The sequence below is a fragment of the Plectropomus leopardus genome, chromosome 1, assembly GCF_026936395.1.
Source record: "Plectropomus leopardus strain MGB_pleo_1.0 chromosome 1, ASM2693639v1, whole genome shotgun sequence".
Classification (NCBI taxonomy): Eukaryota; Metazoa; Chordata; class Actinopteri; order Perciformes; family Serranidae; genus Plectropomus; species Plectropomus leopardus.
Genome location: NC_142176.1, coordinates 29661328 through 29680362, shown reverse-complemented (window position 1 = coordinate 29680362; position 19035 = coordinate 29661328). Strand labels below are relative to the sequence as shown.

Here is a 19035-nt window from a genome sequence, read left to right as displayed (position 1 = left end):
CAGAGACATGCAGGTCTGAAATCACTAAGTTGATCACAGATTTATATGATTTTTTTCCTCTAATACAGACTGTTATGAGAGACAATGGTCTTAAAGTCAGTATACCAGTATACAGTATATTCTGCAGTTTTGGTATTATGAACATGTTAAATCCAGACCCAGAAAAATCATTAATCTGTGATCAATATTCCATCTATAACTGCCTCCACCCCATGTTTATCCACCGGTGTGCCCGTCCCCCCGTCTGTCCGTGTTGACACCTCAGAACTCACACCATCTTGGATCTGGGTGCTGTAATATCCCAGTTGGACTAGAACAGCCTGTTCCCATGCAGCTGGCGCTTCATGGAGCTTAAATAGTAGTGATTTATCTCAGGAGTTTATTTGCTCCACAGTAGGGGTGTCAGAATATATAGACCAAGTACACTGATATTATGTTTTGTGATACAAAAATGCTATTGATTTTTAATAATTAATAGTCTACATGCAAGGATTTGTTGCAGTTTGTCTACACCCTGCAAGGATCATGCAAACACTTTTATTTTTTTACTGATATGTTCACTCCGTAGGTGTAGATTTCAGGGGTTAGGGGGAACACAGGGGAACACAGGAGACCAGCCCCCTATCAATATTTAGAGCATGTGCATCTGCCCCCACCCCCCCACCCATAAAAATATAAAGGAGTGGAGAACACATATTATGACAAAATTGAAGACATTTATACCGTAAATGCATACAAAAAAGGCCCAAATTGTTGCATGAAAATTCACCAGAATGATATAGCATGCTACATGGATAAATTCAAACATTTTTACTCAGATTTTATGCATATGGTGGTATGTTTTTGTCTACTCGAACAACATACAAGATTAGATTAAAGGAAAATTGCAATATATTGCCTTGCTTAGTATTGCAATATATTGTAGTGTATGTAGCAAAATCTTTCATCATAACCCCTGCATCATGATACACATCACACCGCCATATTCTTGCTGACACATAACCTTACTCAACTGGCAGCAACAGTCCATTCCAACTTTTCTACAATACCAATACCAGTTTGAAGAACTGAGAAAATCCAGTCTTAAGTTTTTGGGTTTTTTTTTTTAACCACCAAATCCCCAGCCATAAAAAAATGCAAGGGCTCTTTTAAGTCCATGAGGGGCATAATTCAGGAGAAATGATTTTCAGCAACTGTCATTACAAAATAATCTGCACTCAATCACTGACAGAACCAAGCAAGAGGGGAAAATATTGGCCAATACTTAATCATTTAAAGCAGTTCATCTCCTGATAAAACATTCTGAACAGAATACCACAACACAGTAAACACGGCCATTCTGATTTTATGCTTCGATGTTAGCTTACAAACAATAGACTCTCTTAAATCTCCATCAGTGAACACGGGCACCCATTGTGAGGTTATTTTACCTGCTGAAAAGTCACAGGCAGCACCTGTTCATAACAAAAACATTGTGACTGTTTAATTGCACAGAAACATTTAACTACATTGACATTCATATTTGCTGACATTGTGTGGGAGGACAAGGACACACTAAAACTAACCAAAAAAGCCTGATTTCTGCAAAGACTTCATTTTTAATTTTTTTGAGTCGTATTAAAGACATTATAACTGGAGAAAGAGCAAGAGGCAAGAGGAAGTTGTGAGTGAACGGTTCATGATCACACGCCGAAAGGTCACTATTTATTAGAGCTGACAAATAAATGCCACAGTGAAACTAAAGAGCTGATAGTTGTCAGACCTGCTTCATACCTTTTGGTCTATCCCTATCTCATACAGTGCGTGCACGCACGCACGCACACACACACACACATATCTCTGTACAAAATCGTGAACAACAGACCTGGGCTTGTCCATTAACACTCTGGTTCTAATAACTGAGTATAATAATTCACATTTGCCCTGCAGTGACCTCCTTCTATTGCTGACAGTCCACAATTATGTTTGCAAAAGACAGATAATGGTATCAACAAAGCCAGGGGTAGTGATCTCAGTGATCATCATCTGTAGCCCTTGTCAATAAATCTGCCAGACTAAGCCACAACAGGATTTTGAGAAGTGCTATACATAGCAAAGCATGAGGCAATGGGCATGCAATGTTGAAATCATGCCCCCAACAGACCCCAGCTGAATTCAGATTTGGAGAGGAATTGTTAAAACATTGACAAAATTGGCGTAATGTGATGTGGTTGGCCAAAGTACATGTTAACAAAACTTCCCGGAAAAGAAACATTTGGATGTCTGCTAAAGTCAGAACATCTGAAGAATCTCTTAATCTTTACAAGCAGAAACGCAGGTCTCTTCCAGATTCTGTGTAACAACAAAATTGCACTTTTTTCCTCATATATATGGTTCAGCATCAGGAAATCCCTCTTTGCTGTTGGGTAACATGCTTAAGGGGGGATCACTGTCAGATGAAGTCACATGACAGAGTCTCCTGGCCTGTGTTTCCACACCCTGCTGTGCTTTGATCTTTCTGCACACACCTCGTCCAGAACATCCAGACCATGCTGAGACAACTGTGTTTTCCAGCACCTCACACACAAGACTCTGCTGACTGTACACATCTATCACTGCAGTATGTATGCGCATATGTGTACAGGAGTTTTTTATGGAGCTGAAATACCAAAGTGTATGTCAATTTTTAGGGGTTATGTCTGTCATTTTTACTAAAAATGTTTACATGTTGTCTGATTTTTCCTCATATTCTGAAATTAAATTCTTCAGTTGATCTTGGTCGTTAAGTTGAGTCTTCGTGTCACCGCCCTGGTGAGAAAAGTGGAAGGTGTGGGAGTTACGGAGGGCTACATTGGATGGAACAAAAAAAAGATATATACAGAGAGCACATAGGCATGTGTAATATGATGAGTGTACGTGGCAACATGAGAGAAAATTTGGATTGATATCCTTGAACTTGATTTAGAGCTAACACACTCAGGAAGCTGTAATTCATAGTTGTGCTGTGCCAGTTGCCCTCAGTGCAAAGAAGATTAGTTTACAGTTTGTTTACCATGCAAAGAGGAAGTTCAAGGTGAAGGTAAAATATATGTAAATGTGATTCTAATTATAGTTTTCAATGCACATGTTGATTAACTTTTCACTAAAAGTAATACTTCACCCCCAAAATGGGCATTTGTATATCACTTACTCACCTCATGTAACGTTGAATCTGTGACGAAAACTTGTTTTACTAGCATGCCTCCAAAGAATATAAAAAACAGAGAAAAATCTTGATAAGTTTAAGTTTACTGCGGTCCAAACTTACCAACAGCAAAACTATATCAGAACATCCTTCAGTGAATCGGAACTAAAATAAACAAAGTCACACAAGAACACAAACTAAGTAAGGCCAGTAGCTCCTGTGTTCAGCAAGATAAAATTACTATTTTTGTTAGTCTGGCTTTGGAAAAATCATGTGTTTCGCTTTTAATTCAGTTTCCCACCAGAGAGGGCTGTCTTTTTGGAAAGTACCAAGCATATGACTGAATAAATGATAATCGGATTATATTGCACAAGTTGTGTGAGAGTTTGCAAATGGCTATTTTGAAATATGCTGATCCTTTAACTTTGATTCATCAGGAATTTTCTGTTTTCGGAATCTTTATTTGCCATGGAGGCATTCCAGAAAAACAGTTTTCTTCAACAAAAAACGGTGTGATTGATATACAAATGGTCATTTGCGAGGGTGAAGTATTACTTTACTTAGTATTTCTTTGGTGATGATAGTATGAAGCTTGCTAAACAAAATCGACACCTTCCAAAAAGTTTAAAAATAAAAAAAAATCATTAAATTTCAAGTAACTGGTGTGTGTGTGTGTGTGTGTGTGTGTGTCTGTGTGTCTGTGTGTGTGTGTCTGTGTGTGCATGCTTGTGTAAAGATAAGAGCCCATAGCTTGTTGGCAGTCAGTGGGATCTGTCTATATAAGGCTGTTCTATTCCTACTGCGTTTCCTCTGGGGATCTGGAGCAATTGTCACTCAGTAGACAATGCATGCCAGAGAGCTTGGTAGGCTTCACCATTTTATATAATAATAAATTATAAAAATACACTTTTATCCTTTTAAAAATGAGATGATTCTGAAGAACAAATGGGCCATTTTTTGTGGGGGCCCAAACAGAGGTAATTATAGTCACTTTTATGTTTGGAAAGTAACACTGTGTAACTGGATGTTTGGAGAGAATGTACTGCTCAGATGAATCTTAAAAGTGATTGCGTCATTGCCCTGATTGACAGGCTCATATGATTTTTACTACAGCCTGTACACAGAGCTGAAACTTTGAGGTGAAGAGCAGCCAGCTATTGAGCACACAAGTGTTTCTTCTCTTCTCTCAGGGCATGTAATCCATCGGAAACACAAAAGAAAACCCCTTCACACTGTTTTTTAATCCCGCACCTCCTTTTAGGGGAACTACCTAACTTGGGATGACCTTGTATTTGACATGGATTTATTGTGGACTTTTCTTCTTCAACAGGATTTTGTTGTTGCTATACAGATTGTATCATACACAGCTTTTTTCTTCTTTCTTTCTTTTGTTTTTTAATAAAATGGTACATACACAAGTTTTGGAAAGAGTGATGTGCTCTTGTGCCTATTTGCAGGCCAACTATAAATAGTCCAGCAGCCTACGCATGCTCATGTTTGATTGGAAATTGCAGTGCCTGAAGTCAGAGCTGCAGGGAATCTGTCAAAGGAGGGAGAGAAACTTGTGAATGGTGAGTTAACGGCATAAAATGGACTGCTGAATGTTGTTTATGTAATTATTGCGTAGGGCAGCATTTTAAAGAAGTGTGTTAAATGGCATCTCTTTCTAATGTTCATGTTTTCCTTCTTTGTTCTCTTTCAGCTCTCACTAATTTCTTTGGAAAGCCACATAAATAAGCGATAACACTTTTTTTCTTCTGGAGAGCATTTTTTTCCTACTGAGTATTCTTTTATTTGGTGGAAAATGGGTTCACGCAGGATGACGACACGTTCATCTTTTGGCAATGGAAGATCCAGTAATGGGGAGGATGACAGTGGGAATAGCCGGCCTACTGGTTGCAGCTATCTCTCTAATGTGAGGCCGGAGAACAGGTACGGCTTCAACACTAACTCAGTGTGCTGTGCAACCTGTTTAAAATCACTCTTGGGCCCACATTCTTTCAACATTAATATTTTACAAACCTGGGATGGACGCGTGTAGCATATTATTATGCCATATTGTTTGTTGCCATGGTCACTAGAGTTTAAATAAACTCTTGATTAAGAGCAGCATCTCAGTTATGCAGCATGGGCCCCATTTCACCACAAGCACAACAGCTTATGCGTGGAAAGATTTGCTCATGAAACAGAAGGGTTTTACTTGAGGTTTCACTTTAATGATACCTCAGCTCATAGGAATAGGTCTTTTGAGACACATATATTCTTATGGCCAGTGGCACAGGGCAGCAGTCTTTACAACAACAACAACAACTAGCTATGGATGCTACAGAAAATGTTCAATACTGCCCTGATTTTGTTCCTGTACCCTTCCCTGCAAATAATTTGATACAAGGATGATCTGCTGCATTATTGCCTTCTTGGAATATAAAGAATATTAGACTTTTGATATATATACTTTTTTGTCATTCTTTGTTGGCCATTAACAAAATTATTGCTCGTGTGATTCACTTGAGAAAAATGTGTATCACAGCAATATGATGGATGAGGATAATTTTGTGGCAGTGGACATGGGTATTGTTTTCAGTGCAAAGTTGTGACAAGTGCACTAAAAAGACAGGAAATGCTCATAATTCCTGCAAAACTGAAACATTTTTAGTTTAAAAATGTGCTAAACAAATAAATAGCAGTGCATGCTGCAAGCCATACAGTGTACACAGTGTAATTATTTAAGTGACTGTCTTTATTATTTCTGTCATGTTTTGTTTGCTTAATCACAAGTAACATGCAACAGTAACTGTGCGCTGACCCAACACTGAAATGGCTGTCATCACCAGACATGAATCAACTGAACGTCATGTACACAAGCAGCATGTTAATGGCCTTATAATATGCGTGCAAGCCAACATTCATTTCTATTAATATATGCATGCAATGTTTCTCTTCCACATTTCCACATGCTATTTTGAACTATTACATATATATGGTGATATGTTTAATTTTTATAATTGATTTCCAATGGACTAATTAGCCTCCTCTAAGGACATGCCAAACCACTGTGACACATCATAAGACACATTCTTTTCTTTTTTTTTTTAATAATGTTTATGATAAGCTTCTGTTTTCACTGCCTCTACGAACCACTTAACAGTCAGTAAGGACAAATCTTAGTTTGTGTTATGGATGTGAATGAAGGCATACATTTAGACTTATCAGCACATGTTTACAGAAATAAAAGACATTTAATATATAGTGTAGTTTCAACAGGCTCTAACTAAAAATGACCACATTTTGTGTAGTCTTTTTCAGACAACAAAGCTGGTGGTAAGCCAGCACACAATTATTTGTATCCTATTTATGAAACAATGGATGATGTCACAGTCACTATGTGCATGTATTTGTACGGTGGTTGTTGGAGAAATTTACAAGTTTGAATCAGAAATGGAAATTGAGCTGCATTAGCTTTAATATGAAGAATGAAGAACACACATCTGGTATTTTTTCAGATGTTATGTACACCCCATATTTGAACAGAAAAATGTTTGATTTGACCAAAAAAAATGTTAAAAAGTAAAAATTTAGGCAGCCTTATGACTCAGTTCAACCAATAATTTTGCTCTTGATTCTGAATACTGCTCATCTACTCAAAATGATAATTCAGCATGTATGGAAGAATATTGAAGTCACAAAAACAACTTTACAACCTGACTGACTGGTTCCCTTCTTCTCTTACAGGAGCACACTCTGCAGCGTGATAGCGCAGTTAACTGAAGAAACACAGCCCTTCTTTGAAACAACCCTCAAGTCAAAAGCTGTGTCAGAGAATTGTAATGTGAAGTTCTCCTGTGTGGTTACAGGTAAATACTGCCGAATACATTGTCTAATAACACTTTGTAAAGGCTTTACACCAGATAGTTATAGATTAATGGAAGTATATTATAGAAACATGTTATTATAGAAAATTCCGTCCATGTAGTATGCTTAAACAGATCGTAAAAAAAACCCTGAATGCACCAAATTTATCTTCAAAATACACCTGATATATGCCTGGTTTCAAGCATCTTCGGAATCTGAAAAATATTCAGATAGCCTACGAAACAAAGTCTTTATTTAATTGCAATACTGAAGCAGCGAAGCAATTATAAACTAAACTGCTAACTTTTAAAGTGTTTGCCGTGAAGACCACATTTTTTTCTTTTTTCCCCAGGATACCCAACTCCTCATGTTCTTTGGTATAAGGATGATATGCAGTTAGACAGATACTGTGGACTGCCTAAATATGAAGTATTCCGCAATGGACAAAGCCATTCCCTGCACATTTACAAGTATGTATGTTTGGGATCACTGATATGACACCTGACTTTACTTTTTTTTTTTTTTTTACCAAAATCAAACTAAATTAGTATGTAAAAACTTTATATAAAGAAATCTCATGGAACTCGTATAATATTCAGACCATTAATATAGCAGTAAACACTTATTTGCAATGTAAAGATATAGTGGCATGATGGTGCCCTGAATAAAGAATGAAGTTGCTGCCACTGTGTGTGTTGTAAATTTAAGCCTCTCTGTCTTTTGTTGTGGTAGCTGGTCCAGCAGCATGTGCATGTTAGTGCAGTTCAATGTATCCCACTGGCTACCTTATTGCCAATTGTGCTGTGGTTATAGCTAATAATGGGATGGTGTTGTTGCATAAGTGTAGCGCCCACACCATTAACGCCTCTCTCAGCTCTGTCAGCACTCTTGCTGTTGTTAGGACTGTTCAAGCTTTTAGCACTGTTTGTTTTGTTAGCACTGTAGCTTGCTAGCTGCCAGCTCAGCCATGTTGAGAGGTGTATGCAGGCAACTTCTGAATCATGCATGTGCTCAGAATATGGTAAAGAGCTCCTTTAAATGACAGCAAGGGGCACTCTGATGCAACAAAACTTTAGTGTATTATCTTAATCTTTCCGCTCTGAAGTAGTCCACTCTACTGTAACCTACCTTGACATTCTTGTCTAAATTGAGGAAACCTATTAGCCTATTAAGGGGCTTATCCCCGAAGCAGAGTTTAGCTTGTAAGAGGTTTCCTTGTTTTTGTCAGGGATCTATTTGCTCATAATTTGAACATAAATTGACTTTTCTTTGCAGTTGCACTGTGGAGGATGCAGCTATATACCAGGCCTCAGCCAGCAACAGTAAAGGGATTGTGTCCTGCTCTGGGGTTCTGGAGGTGGGTGAAATGAACGAGTTCAAGATCCACCAACGCTACTTCGGCAAGATCAAACAAAAGGCCGAGAACAAACGCAGAGAGGCAGAAGGTAAAGAAAACCAGGAGCCACCACGAACCATCAGTCCAGACCGCACACAGAGGAAGCGCCGCTCCACAATGGAGGCTTTTCTCAGTCCACCAAGCTCCACGGAGGATGAGGGCAAAGAGGAGAGTCATCAGGCTGTTGTTGCAGAGACTGAGGCCAGGTTACAGGTGGCAACTATGGAAAAATCAGAGGAAAGGCAAATTCCCATCACTAATGGAGCAGTGTCTACTGTAACTAATGGACAGACCATCAGTGAGAATGGTATCAAGAGTGGGACATACATGTATGACTCTTCCCAGAAGATGTTCATTGCACAGCAGCCGAAAACTCCCTTTGTGAAAAAGAAGATTAAAATTTCCAATATTACACCTGGAGAGCGGCCATCTGAGGAGAGAAGGGCAAAAAATGAGACTTTAACCATTGTATCTCCAGCCTGCACGGAGTCAGTAAAGTCTAAGGAAAATACAGAAGAGCTTATGGAAGTAGAGAACATTTCTAGCTCATCAATTGTGGATTCAGATTTCAGAAACATTACAGAACACCATCAGAGATCAGAGACAGAGGAAGTATTGCTTGCTGAAAGGCCTTTAAAGGATGAAAACGTATGTAGTGAGGTAACTGTGCCTTCTAAAAGAGAACAGCTCCCTGCCTCAGTATCCAATGTTGCTCTTACATCTACAAGTCATGCTGTGTCAGGAACAGAAGGTAAGAAAGCTGCAAAGCATGAGAAGGAACCGGGACGCAAACATAAAGAACAAAATTTTGGAACGCAGAACAAAAGTCCTCACATGGCCTCAACAAAGCGACCGTTAGGTGCTGCAGCAGCATCCCAACTACCCCAAAGAATAGTAAAGAAGGACATTTCTAAAACAGAACATGTTACAGTCATGGATGTTGACGAGAAGTCCAATCTTGCCACTGATGGATCTTCGATGAACACACAGTGTAAAAGCAAGACTGCTTCCCCTCAGCGTCCATGTGAACGTTCTCAAGATCTGCTGTCTGGGAGGGAAACAAACCCCTGCCAAAAAAATGTGGCTGTGTCTCGGCCAGCGTTGCTGAGTGAGGTGAGTGTGCCTTCTTGCATGAGCTCATGAGTACTTTGTGCTGCCAACACAAGCCTCATCAGTAACACAAGCATCCTGATGCTATTTATAGCTTTTACAAGTATGCCTCGCAGTGTGACAAGAATTAAATGACGCACATGTTGATAGATGCAACAGGTAGATTAAATCAGTGCATTTAATTTTGTTGGTTCCAAGGCCTGAGAGATGCAGTATTTAGTATCATATAAAGTTGGAGCTGTACTTAGAATTTGGCACTTTGTAATATTGGTAGGGTACGTGGATTATGCAGATTTTCTCTTTGTAAAAGTTTGCCAGTTTAGGAAATATGCTTTTTGCTTTCTTGAGGAGAGTTAGATGAGAAGGTTGATACCACTATCTTGTCTGTCTGATAAATCTAAAGAAATAGCCAACATCTGGTTAGCTTAGCTTAGCACTAAGACTGAGTGAAGACTAAGCTGATCTGGTTACGTTTAAATGTATTTGTTCATCAGCTAAGGTTTGGTATGGATTTAACAAATGTGATATAGCATGTTAATTAAGGGGCTTAACAGGTGTTTGTACCTTAACAGATTCAAGATAGCTGTTTCTTCCCCACTGTTTCAAGTACTTGGGTAAGGTTGCAGCTGCTAACTGAAGCCTTTAAGCAAATAAAGTGCAGACCAAAAAAAGCATTTTCATATCAGATGGACTTTAACAGACAGATTTGTTAGTGGTATTAGTCTTTGTGTAAGTATATTTCCCCAAAAATCCAACTGATTCTTTTAAAAGTGAAAGTGAGTGGAGGGTGTTTTGATAGTGACCTTATTAATGATGTAATATACATGCATAATCGCCAAGTATAACAAGTAAGTCCTACAAGGAACTAATGAGGGGTCATTAGGCAACATCAGAAATTATTACTTGTTTTGCTATTTGGATCGTGATTCTTTATTGTCCATTGCTTATGCAATCGTCCTGTCCTGAATCCCACTGCATGGCTGAATAATGACGGCACTCTGAGCTGAGACTGAACACTGCACAGCTGAAGCACCTCTTAAAATGATTCGCATTCCTTTCTGGCCACACATAAACATAAAATAGCCACCGTATGTGTGAATAGGCCTCCCAGTGTCTGAGATAGAAGGAAACAAAGGAAAGAAAACAAGCAGAAATAGGCAATTAGACATTGCTGTGCATGTTTCTTTTCTAATTACATTATATATTTCATTTTAATTATTTTGAGTTGCTTTTTGAAAAAACAGGGATGAAAAAGAAGATGGCCCTTGAGCTATATCATGGCTTGTCTCATCCATGATACTATGACACATGACACAGGGAACCTCTCGTGCTAATTTAAGCAGGGATTCAGCTCAATTAGACTTTGATGCTCAACAAACATAGTTGTTTGGCACAGACGTATGGAGCAGAGCAGTGGACCATTCTCACGTTTTATTACTGTATATATACCAGTCCAGATATATCTCACTAATGTGCAGTTTTTCACTGTCATGGCAAAAAAAGTGATGTCTAAAACAGGTGTGGATTAATGCACTGGATGTGGATTCTGGGTGAAGATGAATGTCAACATGGATGCCTTTAAATGTAAAGATATATCCTAAGATTTGTTAACAAGTCTCTCTAATCTAGTAACATGAGTTCAAACACTAATATGGCATGTCTTCAAGCTTTTGAACCTCACTGAGAGCCAAGTGCACATTGCAAATAGAACAGCTGAAGGAAAGGCTTTTTGTCCACTATATTTTATCTCTGGTTCATAAATTTCCTTTTGTTCCAAGGTCTTCCCATTCTGTTCCCTGTTTGTTGCTGGCTACGCTGTTGCTGTTTATAAAATTATATGTGTTTATTCATGTCCTGCATAGCCAGGGATAAGACAAAAAGTATTTACAGCATGGAAACCTCTGCTTGTATCTTGCCCCAAGGTTACACAGGCCCGTACAAAGATGAACAGGAATGATGCACCTGTCAGCCTTGAGCTTCCAACCAACCAGACAGACGTGCAACCACCACAAAAGACTCCACCAGAGAAAGAGACCACAACAGATGACATCCAGACCTCTTCTTTGCACTGTGGTCTTCAAGCAGAAATTTGCAAAATGACACAGGACACACCGGATCATTCCAGGGGATCAGATGAGAGCCATACAGTCCTTTTTACAGACCTACAGAAGTCATCCCTCCAAAGCCCCAGCGTTGGTGAGAACTCTCCAGGGTGTAACGTTTCTTCCAGTACCCAGCAAAGCCAAGTTGATAGAGCAATAAAAACTGTTGGGGGTACAAAAATACAAGTGGATGAGAAGGTAGAGGGTAACGAGGTAGGTAAGTTATTATTGCAGTCTGACAGTGTGGCCCCAAATGAGAAGATATTTGAGATGGAGACCGAAAGTGCTGCTGTACATATCCTTGAGCACAATGAAACAGAAAAGACAAAAGGTGCAGAAGATAAAGACAAAGATGTTATCAATGCGGATGCATCTTCTACAGAAACTGAGAGGAACGATCATATATCAAAAATGGCAGAAGAAGCAAGTACAGCATTACAGAATTTGAAGACAACTATAATTGAACCTGCTATAGCACTCCTGGCAAAAACTCCAGAAAACACAAATGTACCCAAACTCCCGATCAAAGACTTTCAGGAAATTACAAAACCTGTAACGAAAGTCATATCGGTAGCTGAACTTTTGAGATCACAAATAAGGGCTCTTGACTCCACACTTACAAATTTAGTGACAACCATACCAGCTGGCTTTGTACAAGATCCAACCACAAATGTGTCAGAAACACGTGAGGAGTTAAACGAAGGAGTGAAGAAATCAGTACCGGATGAGAAAACTGAGATGCGCATTGAAGATACTCCTCCCAAAAACATAAGGGAAACTCTCATGGAGATCTATCATCAACTAAATAAAAATGACCAGGAACAAAGTCCATCTCAAGGTCCAACTTCACCGCCTGTTCAGACATTACAAAAACCTCTAATCCCACCTATCTCTGTCATAGACACTGGTACCAAAATACACACTGCAGAACTTCATGGCAGTGACAAAAACTATAATGAAGGTGTTGTCGACATTTGCAAGGAACCCAGAGCATCAACTCTGATTCCTCTTAAAGATTATCCTGTTGTTTCCCTTTCTGGGAGTGAAAATTTCACACAATTCAATTCTCCTTCTTTGACTCCAGACGATGAATTGACCAGAAAACCTCAATCTGAAACTGTCAGTCAAGAACTTGGGACTCCACTTTCACTGACGCCCACAAAACTTAGCAGTCAAGAGTTTAATAGTACAGTGTTGGAGCGTGCAAAAGCAGAACCAGTTCAAGGCAAAGATGTGGGAGTTATACAGAAGTTAACCCCAGAAACTAAACTCAACAGGAAAACTGAAAGCAGCATTAGTGAAATTAATGCCACAGCACTAGATCAAAGCAAAATGGAAAAACCTGACACAAAAAGCAGTTCTTTGCAGGATGTGACAAAATTTCCCACCAAAACTGTACCTGTCATAGATACACAGGAGAACGGTTTTCACATTATTCAGCAGGAAATTGTGGAATTTTCAAGGATTGAGTCATTAGGCAGTCTGACTCCTGAGGCAAGTCCATTGTTAAAGAAAAGAAGTGTTTCTCCCATTCCTTCTGCTACCCCACAAGAGCTGGCCTCTGGGGCAAGACGCAAAATCCTAGTGCCCAAACCTGAGGAGGCCTCAGAGGCCACTTCATGGACTGATAACCAAATTCAGAAAAAGGAAGTTCAAACAGAAGGCAGAAAGCTTTCCACAAGTCCTGTGACCCTTTCTACATCTCCAAGCTTGTCACGACGGTCACCTCTACTTCAGCCCCCTGGTGAGCAAGCACCTCCTACAGAAAGGCGTTCTCCACTCTTGAACAGAAGGAAGACAACATCTGAGACCCAAGCATCCAGCCAGTCACCCTCTGAGGAGATCAAAACTGAAGGGAAACCAGCAGAGAAAGACAAGCATGACCCATTCAAAGGTAAAATATAGTCTTTGTTTGGAACAGTATTTTTAAATGTTGCTTAAATAATTGTTGCTTTGATAGACATGGTTAATTAATGAGACAACGTGGCAGAAATGTGTACCAGTTGCACACCATAAACAGTGCATTACGCTACAGGATACAATCAAAGGACACTAAAGAAATGACAGCATTCCCACTAAAATCACTACAGTGTGTTGTTGATTGACACTATTCCCTGTTTATTAGGGATGATTATTATTGGAGCTGATCAAGGCCTTTTTTAATTGATCTGTATCACCTAAATTGAGTCCAATCCGATCCTTCATTTCACGCCTGTCAGCTGTCACACAGCTTTCATACACAGCAAGACAGCGAGTGCAGTCATCTCTGCAGCTCTCTGCTGTCTGTCTCCCCTCCACTCTGCTGAGTTCTATGTGTGTGCAAGACCTCTTCCTAACATGCAGCGGATGTAGCGCAAGAAGGTTTTCAGATACACCACAAGCAACAACAATATTCAGGGATCCTATCCAAGCCTATACAACAGCAGGCTGTTATTCTACAAAATTGGTTAGAGGTTCATGAAGCTTCATCAAAATAAACTTGGGACAAGCGATTTTTCAAACAAACGACATGTCGCTTAGCCTGTTTGCTGACACTCGGAGCAGATTAGGACATCTTATAAAGAAAACACTAAAACAATGTGATGTTTGCTCGCTTGCTTGTTTGCATGGTGTCCTATTACTTTTACTATTACATATTTTGTATGCACAGGCTGTAGCTAATAAACCCTTGCTGTGCAGCATACAAAGCACATACAGTTTGTATGAGACTGAATGCATCAAAGTTGCTCAATATTTAGAACACTGAAAAGTGTTTATCTCAACCATGTTGTCTGTGTTGGCTCTCTTTCCTTCCAGCCCCTCAAGTTATTCGTAAGATCAGAGGAGAAAGCTTTGCAGACGCCTCTGGACACTTGAAACTGTGGTGCCAGTTCTTCAATGTTCTTAGTGACTCGACAATTAAATGGTACAAAAATGAAGAGAAGATTGCTCAGATTAAAAAGAAGTAAGTTCCCAGACTGACTCTAATATAAATCTGCCGTTTCACAAGAAATTGGATAGACTTTTAGAAATGTATTACTTCCAATAAAGCAAGAGAAATTTACTTTCATTATTTGTTTGTTTTTCAGTGCAGGGGATGAAACTCAGGTCAATCTTGCCATTGTTCAGGCATCGAGCAAAGACTCCGGTGTTTACGGATGCACAATCACAAATGAATATGGGACGGACTCCACAGACTGTCTTCTCAGTGAAGATCGTATGTACTCTTTTACCTTACATTTTGCTTAAAATAAACTTTTTCTTACCATACATTACTGGGCCATAACGAGTCTCGTTCTGTCTTCTCTCTCACTGTGCTGCAGTCTTGGCTGGAATGTCCCTACGTGAGGACCTTGGTGGTAAGAATAGATTTTAGATCATGTTTTTCCAGTGTCGAAGCCCAAATGCTTTTCTGACTGACATTCTTGCATTCTTGTGTATGCAGTTGGAGAAGAAATTGAAATGACACCCCTGATATTCAACAAGGGTGTGGCCGATTCTGGCGTGTGGGGTAACAAATTCTTTGGTCGTATAATGATGCAGGAATCTCATATTGGTGAAGGCTGTTCTCATAAAGTCTGGAGGGCAAAAGTCATCTATGGTCTGGAGCCTGTGTTTGAGTCTGGAAACACATGTATCATTAAAGTACGCAACCCCATTGCCTATGGAGGCAAAGCAGACAGCTGCCTAATAGACAGAAACTTGGATATTGTCAAGCAGGTATGTAATCAAGTTTTGATTTTGTAATTTTACTTGTGTGATCTTAAGTTTAAATAAGTCTTCCAATAAACTTACAAATCTAGCATTACAGACAGGTAATATTCCTGCCACCCACGTAGGATTACTGCAGCACTAATCAAAAGAAGATTAAATAAATACACTGGTGTAGGTGGAGCTTATCTTTACTGGCTATCCTCCAACGCTCTGCATACAGGAGTGTAAAATTCAGAACTTGGCTCGTGAATACTGCAAAATCTTCTCTGCAGAGGCAAGAGTGATTGAACATTTTGGCCCCTCTCTTGAGTGAGTACAATCATTTAACTTCACATCAACTGCCAACATCCTCTTGATCATCTCTATCATTTCAAGTACATGGACAATTAAGCCCTCTTAAAGTAATTCACTTGATGCCAATCTTTGTCACTCAGGGTGATGCCAGTTTACCTGATGTATCGACCAGCAAACCCTGTCCCTTATGCCACAGTGGAAGCTGATCTGACCGGAGTGTATCAGAAATACTCTGTCCTGGATGACACGGGCAGAATAGACATGAGGTCTGGATCTGAAGTGGAGCAGAAGTGCTGTGCCCTGCAGCACTGGATCTTTCAGTGGACCAATGGCAATCTTCTACTCACTCGGCTAGAAGGTAGACACTTCAACATCACATTCACACCTACTATTGTGACCTCAGCTTTTTCTCTGATAACTTAAGCTTCAGGTGTTCAGGAGGTTTTTAGCGGGAGCTGAATTATTTGCAGAGCTTTCCTCTCCAAAGCAAACAGACAAGGTGAATAAAGTAGTTTTGTGATTTTAAAAAATCTATTTTTTTTTCTGACACCAAAATACAAAAATGCGAAAACGTAATTAGCGTTAGTGTTTGGTTTGTACATTCTGGGCTACTATAGAAACATGGTGGTGCAATAGCCATCTCTGTAGACAACAACCCACTCCCTTTTGTAAATATAAACAGCTCATTCTAAGGTGATGAAAACACAGTTATTTTTATTTTCAGGTGATTATACACTAAAGAAAAAGTACATATTTTAAAATATTTAATTTCTGCTATTATATTCCCCTAAATCTTACACACTGGACTTTTAAAAATGAAAAGAGACTTGCACGTTGAGGTCTGCTACACACCATTTGTTTCTGTTTTGTTAACATTTATGATGAAATGAGAATTTGTATTTGGTATTTCTTTTGTTTTATTTTTTTAGTGCTGGAGTTACTGTGCTGACATTTCTCACTGCATTGCTGTCACATTTTAATATATTACCTGAACAACTAAAAATAAAGTAATTGCGTGGTGTGATTTTGCAGGTGTTGTCACCAAGATCACCAATGTTGGGATTTCAGTCAAATCAACAGGGTCAGTATATTTGTATTGTGTTGTGATGTTGTGAAAGCCTAATTTTACAGGTAATTTACATTTATACTGATCCTGACTGCAACATGTTGTGTGTTGTGTTGCTCCAGGCATCTAGGTCTATCACTGGAAGGGAATCCCAGCGTTTTTGAGCAGTTTGTCTCCCAGCACCAGTGTAACTACTTCTGTGGTCTGCTCAGCCTGAGGTCACTAAAAGTCATGGACTCTTTGTTGACACCAATGAAGCCAAAGGGGTCCAGGAGCCCGTTACTTCAACGGAAACTGGTTGCTGGCTCCTCCAGCCCTCAGACTGGCCGGAAAGCTTCTGTCAGCCCCAGACTGCCCAGAAAGACTGAGCCAGATGGCAGAAAGACACCCACTACACAAAAAGATGCTGATGCTCCCAAAGTTGATAAAATGGAATAGAGAAATTAATACATGACAGATTTGAAGATTTTCTCAATAAGACAGTATTCTGATTAAATGATTTTCTCCATGATGAAGTCCTAAACCAGAAATGGTTCGCTGTTGAGTATCAGCAAAACAGCCCAGGAGGAGCTGGATAAAAAAAGTAGGCTGATGACACCTCTTTTTTCAAGAAAAAACCCTCCAGAGAAAAAAAAATAATAAAAAAAAAACTGACTACTTTACTATTTGATTTTAACAGCCACCATTCCTTGCCATTGTCACTTATTGTGGATTGATGCCCTCACGTGTTGTGGTGATAATTGTAGTCTACATTCAACCGATCTTAGGTTTGAAAAAACAGTGTTTTAGTGAATAGCAGCTTTCCTGGGTTTGTATTCTGTCAGTTGATGCACCATTGTAGGTCACAGATTGTGAATCCCAATCTCAGGTCAGTTTATTTGCACTGAACAAATGTGCATGACAAAAAATTTTTAACTGAAGTGGCATTATGTAGTCTAAGTAATTTTCAATGTAAAAGCAAAAAAAAAAAAAAAAAAATCTTTTGTCGTCACTCTCCCTTGTGAGATTGTAGAGCAGTTATTATGTCAATGGAAGTAAAACCATAACAGATACACAGTGCAGCACATTTATAAGGCTTGGAGTAAACAAATCATATTTTTCAGTAACATTTCAAGCCCAATGTAGCCACACATGACACTGTTGTACAGTGGCAAATGGTGCTGTGTTTTTCTTTTGTAACCTGTCATGTTTACTTGCTGTTCTACATTGCACTGCGTTTTCAGAATCTGCACCTTTGAATGCAACTGGCTGTAAAATAAAAGATATAATTACGCCTTGTACGTTTGGAGATATTGTGAAAGTGCATGATGTGTGCTTTTTAAATTTGGAGTGTCATTCTTAATAGAGATTAGCATATTATGGAGTGGGTTGAATCACTGTAATGAAAGCTATGTCACTCAGTCTATTTGACATCAGCAGTCACTCATTATCACATATATTGTCAAGAGAGATAAGTAACCCAATGTTATCTGAGTGACTCCTATTATCTGAAAGGACTCCGTCACTTTTCTTTCTGTCATCATACTGACGTGCCCTCATTATTTATAGCATTTCTGTGAAAAAGATTGCCATATTTGGGCTGATTCATTCAGACAATTTTGGCAAGGCAACACTTTAATTTATTGGGTATATTCAGCTACATCAGAATTTTAGAAAAGATGTAAAGCTGATCTATTTTGAATTAGTGGTTCAGGGCAAAGTAATATTCTATGACAGGGTTGCTCAAAGTTTTGATAACTGAGTGTCAGTTTAGGAAGCCAGCACATCATTTTAGACTGCACATGTTCAGGACATATGCTTTTAGTCACTTTCACCAAGCAGTCCTCCCCATCACTGAACAACTTACTACACTTAGCAATATTGTAAGCTACCAAGTAGCTTACCTTTTCAAATGATTTCTGAGGACTGACTGTTGGGCAGATAAGTCTCAATGAAACTGTGCAACTTTTGCACTTTTAACGCATGAACTTGTTGGGGGTTTTGCGATTAGTCTCATAATGCCATTCAACTAACATTAAATTCCTTGAGCACCAATTCCCCTGTTTGAAGAGGAGGCAAATCACATTATCTTCCTCCAAAGGTCAATCCATTTTTCCTGAAACCTTTTCTCCTACAACGTTTTGCCGTGGGGGCTTTTCCATCTGATTTCCACATGAAATTGTTGAGTTGTCTGTTTAAATAACTCATTTTATTGAACAGCACTAGCAATGATGACTGAACGTGATTCCTGCGACACTCACAAGGCTAATTGCCAGGCATGCAGTAGCTGACATTCCTAACCTGACAAACAATTTTTGGGAAATAATTTTGACACAGTATCTGACTAGACTATTAAAGATGTTAAAAGTGAGAGTAAAAT

General features: G+C 39.2%; 1 protein-coding gene across 3 annotated transcripts; it reads left to right on the top strand.

Moving 5' to 3' along the window:
• Nucleotides 1–3990: 3990 nt before the first annotated feature.
• Nucleotides 3991–17956, top strand: LOC121961413 (alpha-protein kinase 3). 3 transcript variants are annotated; one of them, XM_042511432.2, is made up of 15 exons: nt 3992–4140; nt 4621–4734; nt 4866–5095; nt 6896–7017; nt 7368–7485; nt 8291–9524; nt 11444–13517; nt 14420–14567; nt 14692–14819; nt 14926–14961; nt 15048–15322; nt 15537–15625; nt 15751–15968; nt 16643–16691; nt 16799–17956. In XM_042511432.2, exons 3-15 carry the CDS (start codon nt 4968–4970, stop codon nt 17112–17114), a joined length of 4935 nt encoding a protein of 1644 aa, XP_042367366.2. In that variant the 5' UTR covers nt 3992–4140; nt 4621–4734; nt 4866–4967; the 3' UTR covers nt 17115–17956. The 3 variants fall into 3 exon arrangements, with proteins under 3 accessions (XP_087935779.1, XP_042367366.2, XP_042367444.2); XM_042511510.2 differs by lacking the exon at nt 3992–4140 and having other exon boundaries at nt 4323–4734; XM_088079653.1 differs by lacking the exons at nt 16643–16691; nt 16799–17956 and having other exon boundaries at nt 3991–4140; nt 15589–15625; nt 15751–15892.
• The last annotated feature ends 1079 nt before the right edge of the window (nt 17957–19035 follow it).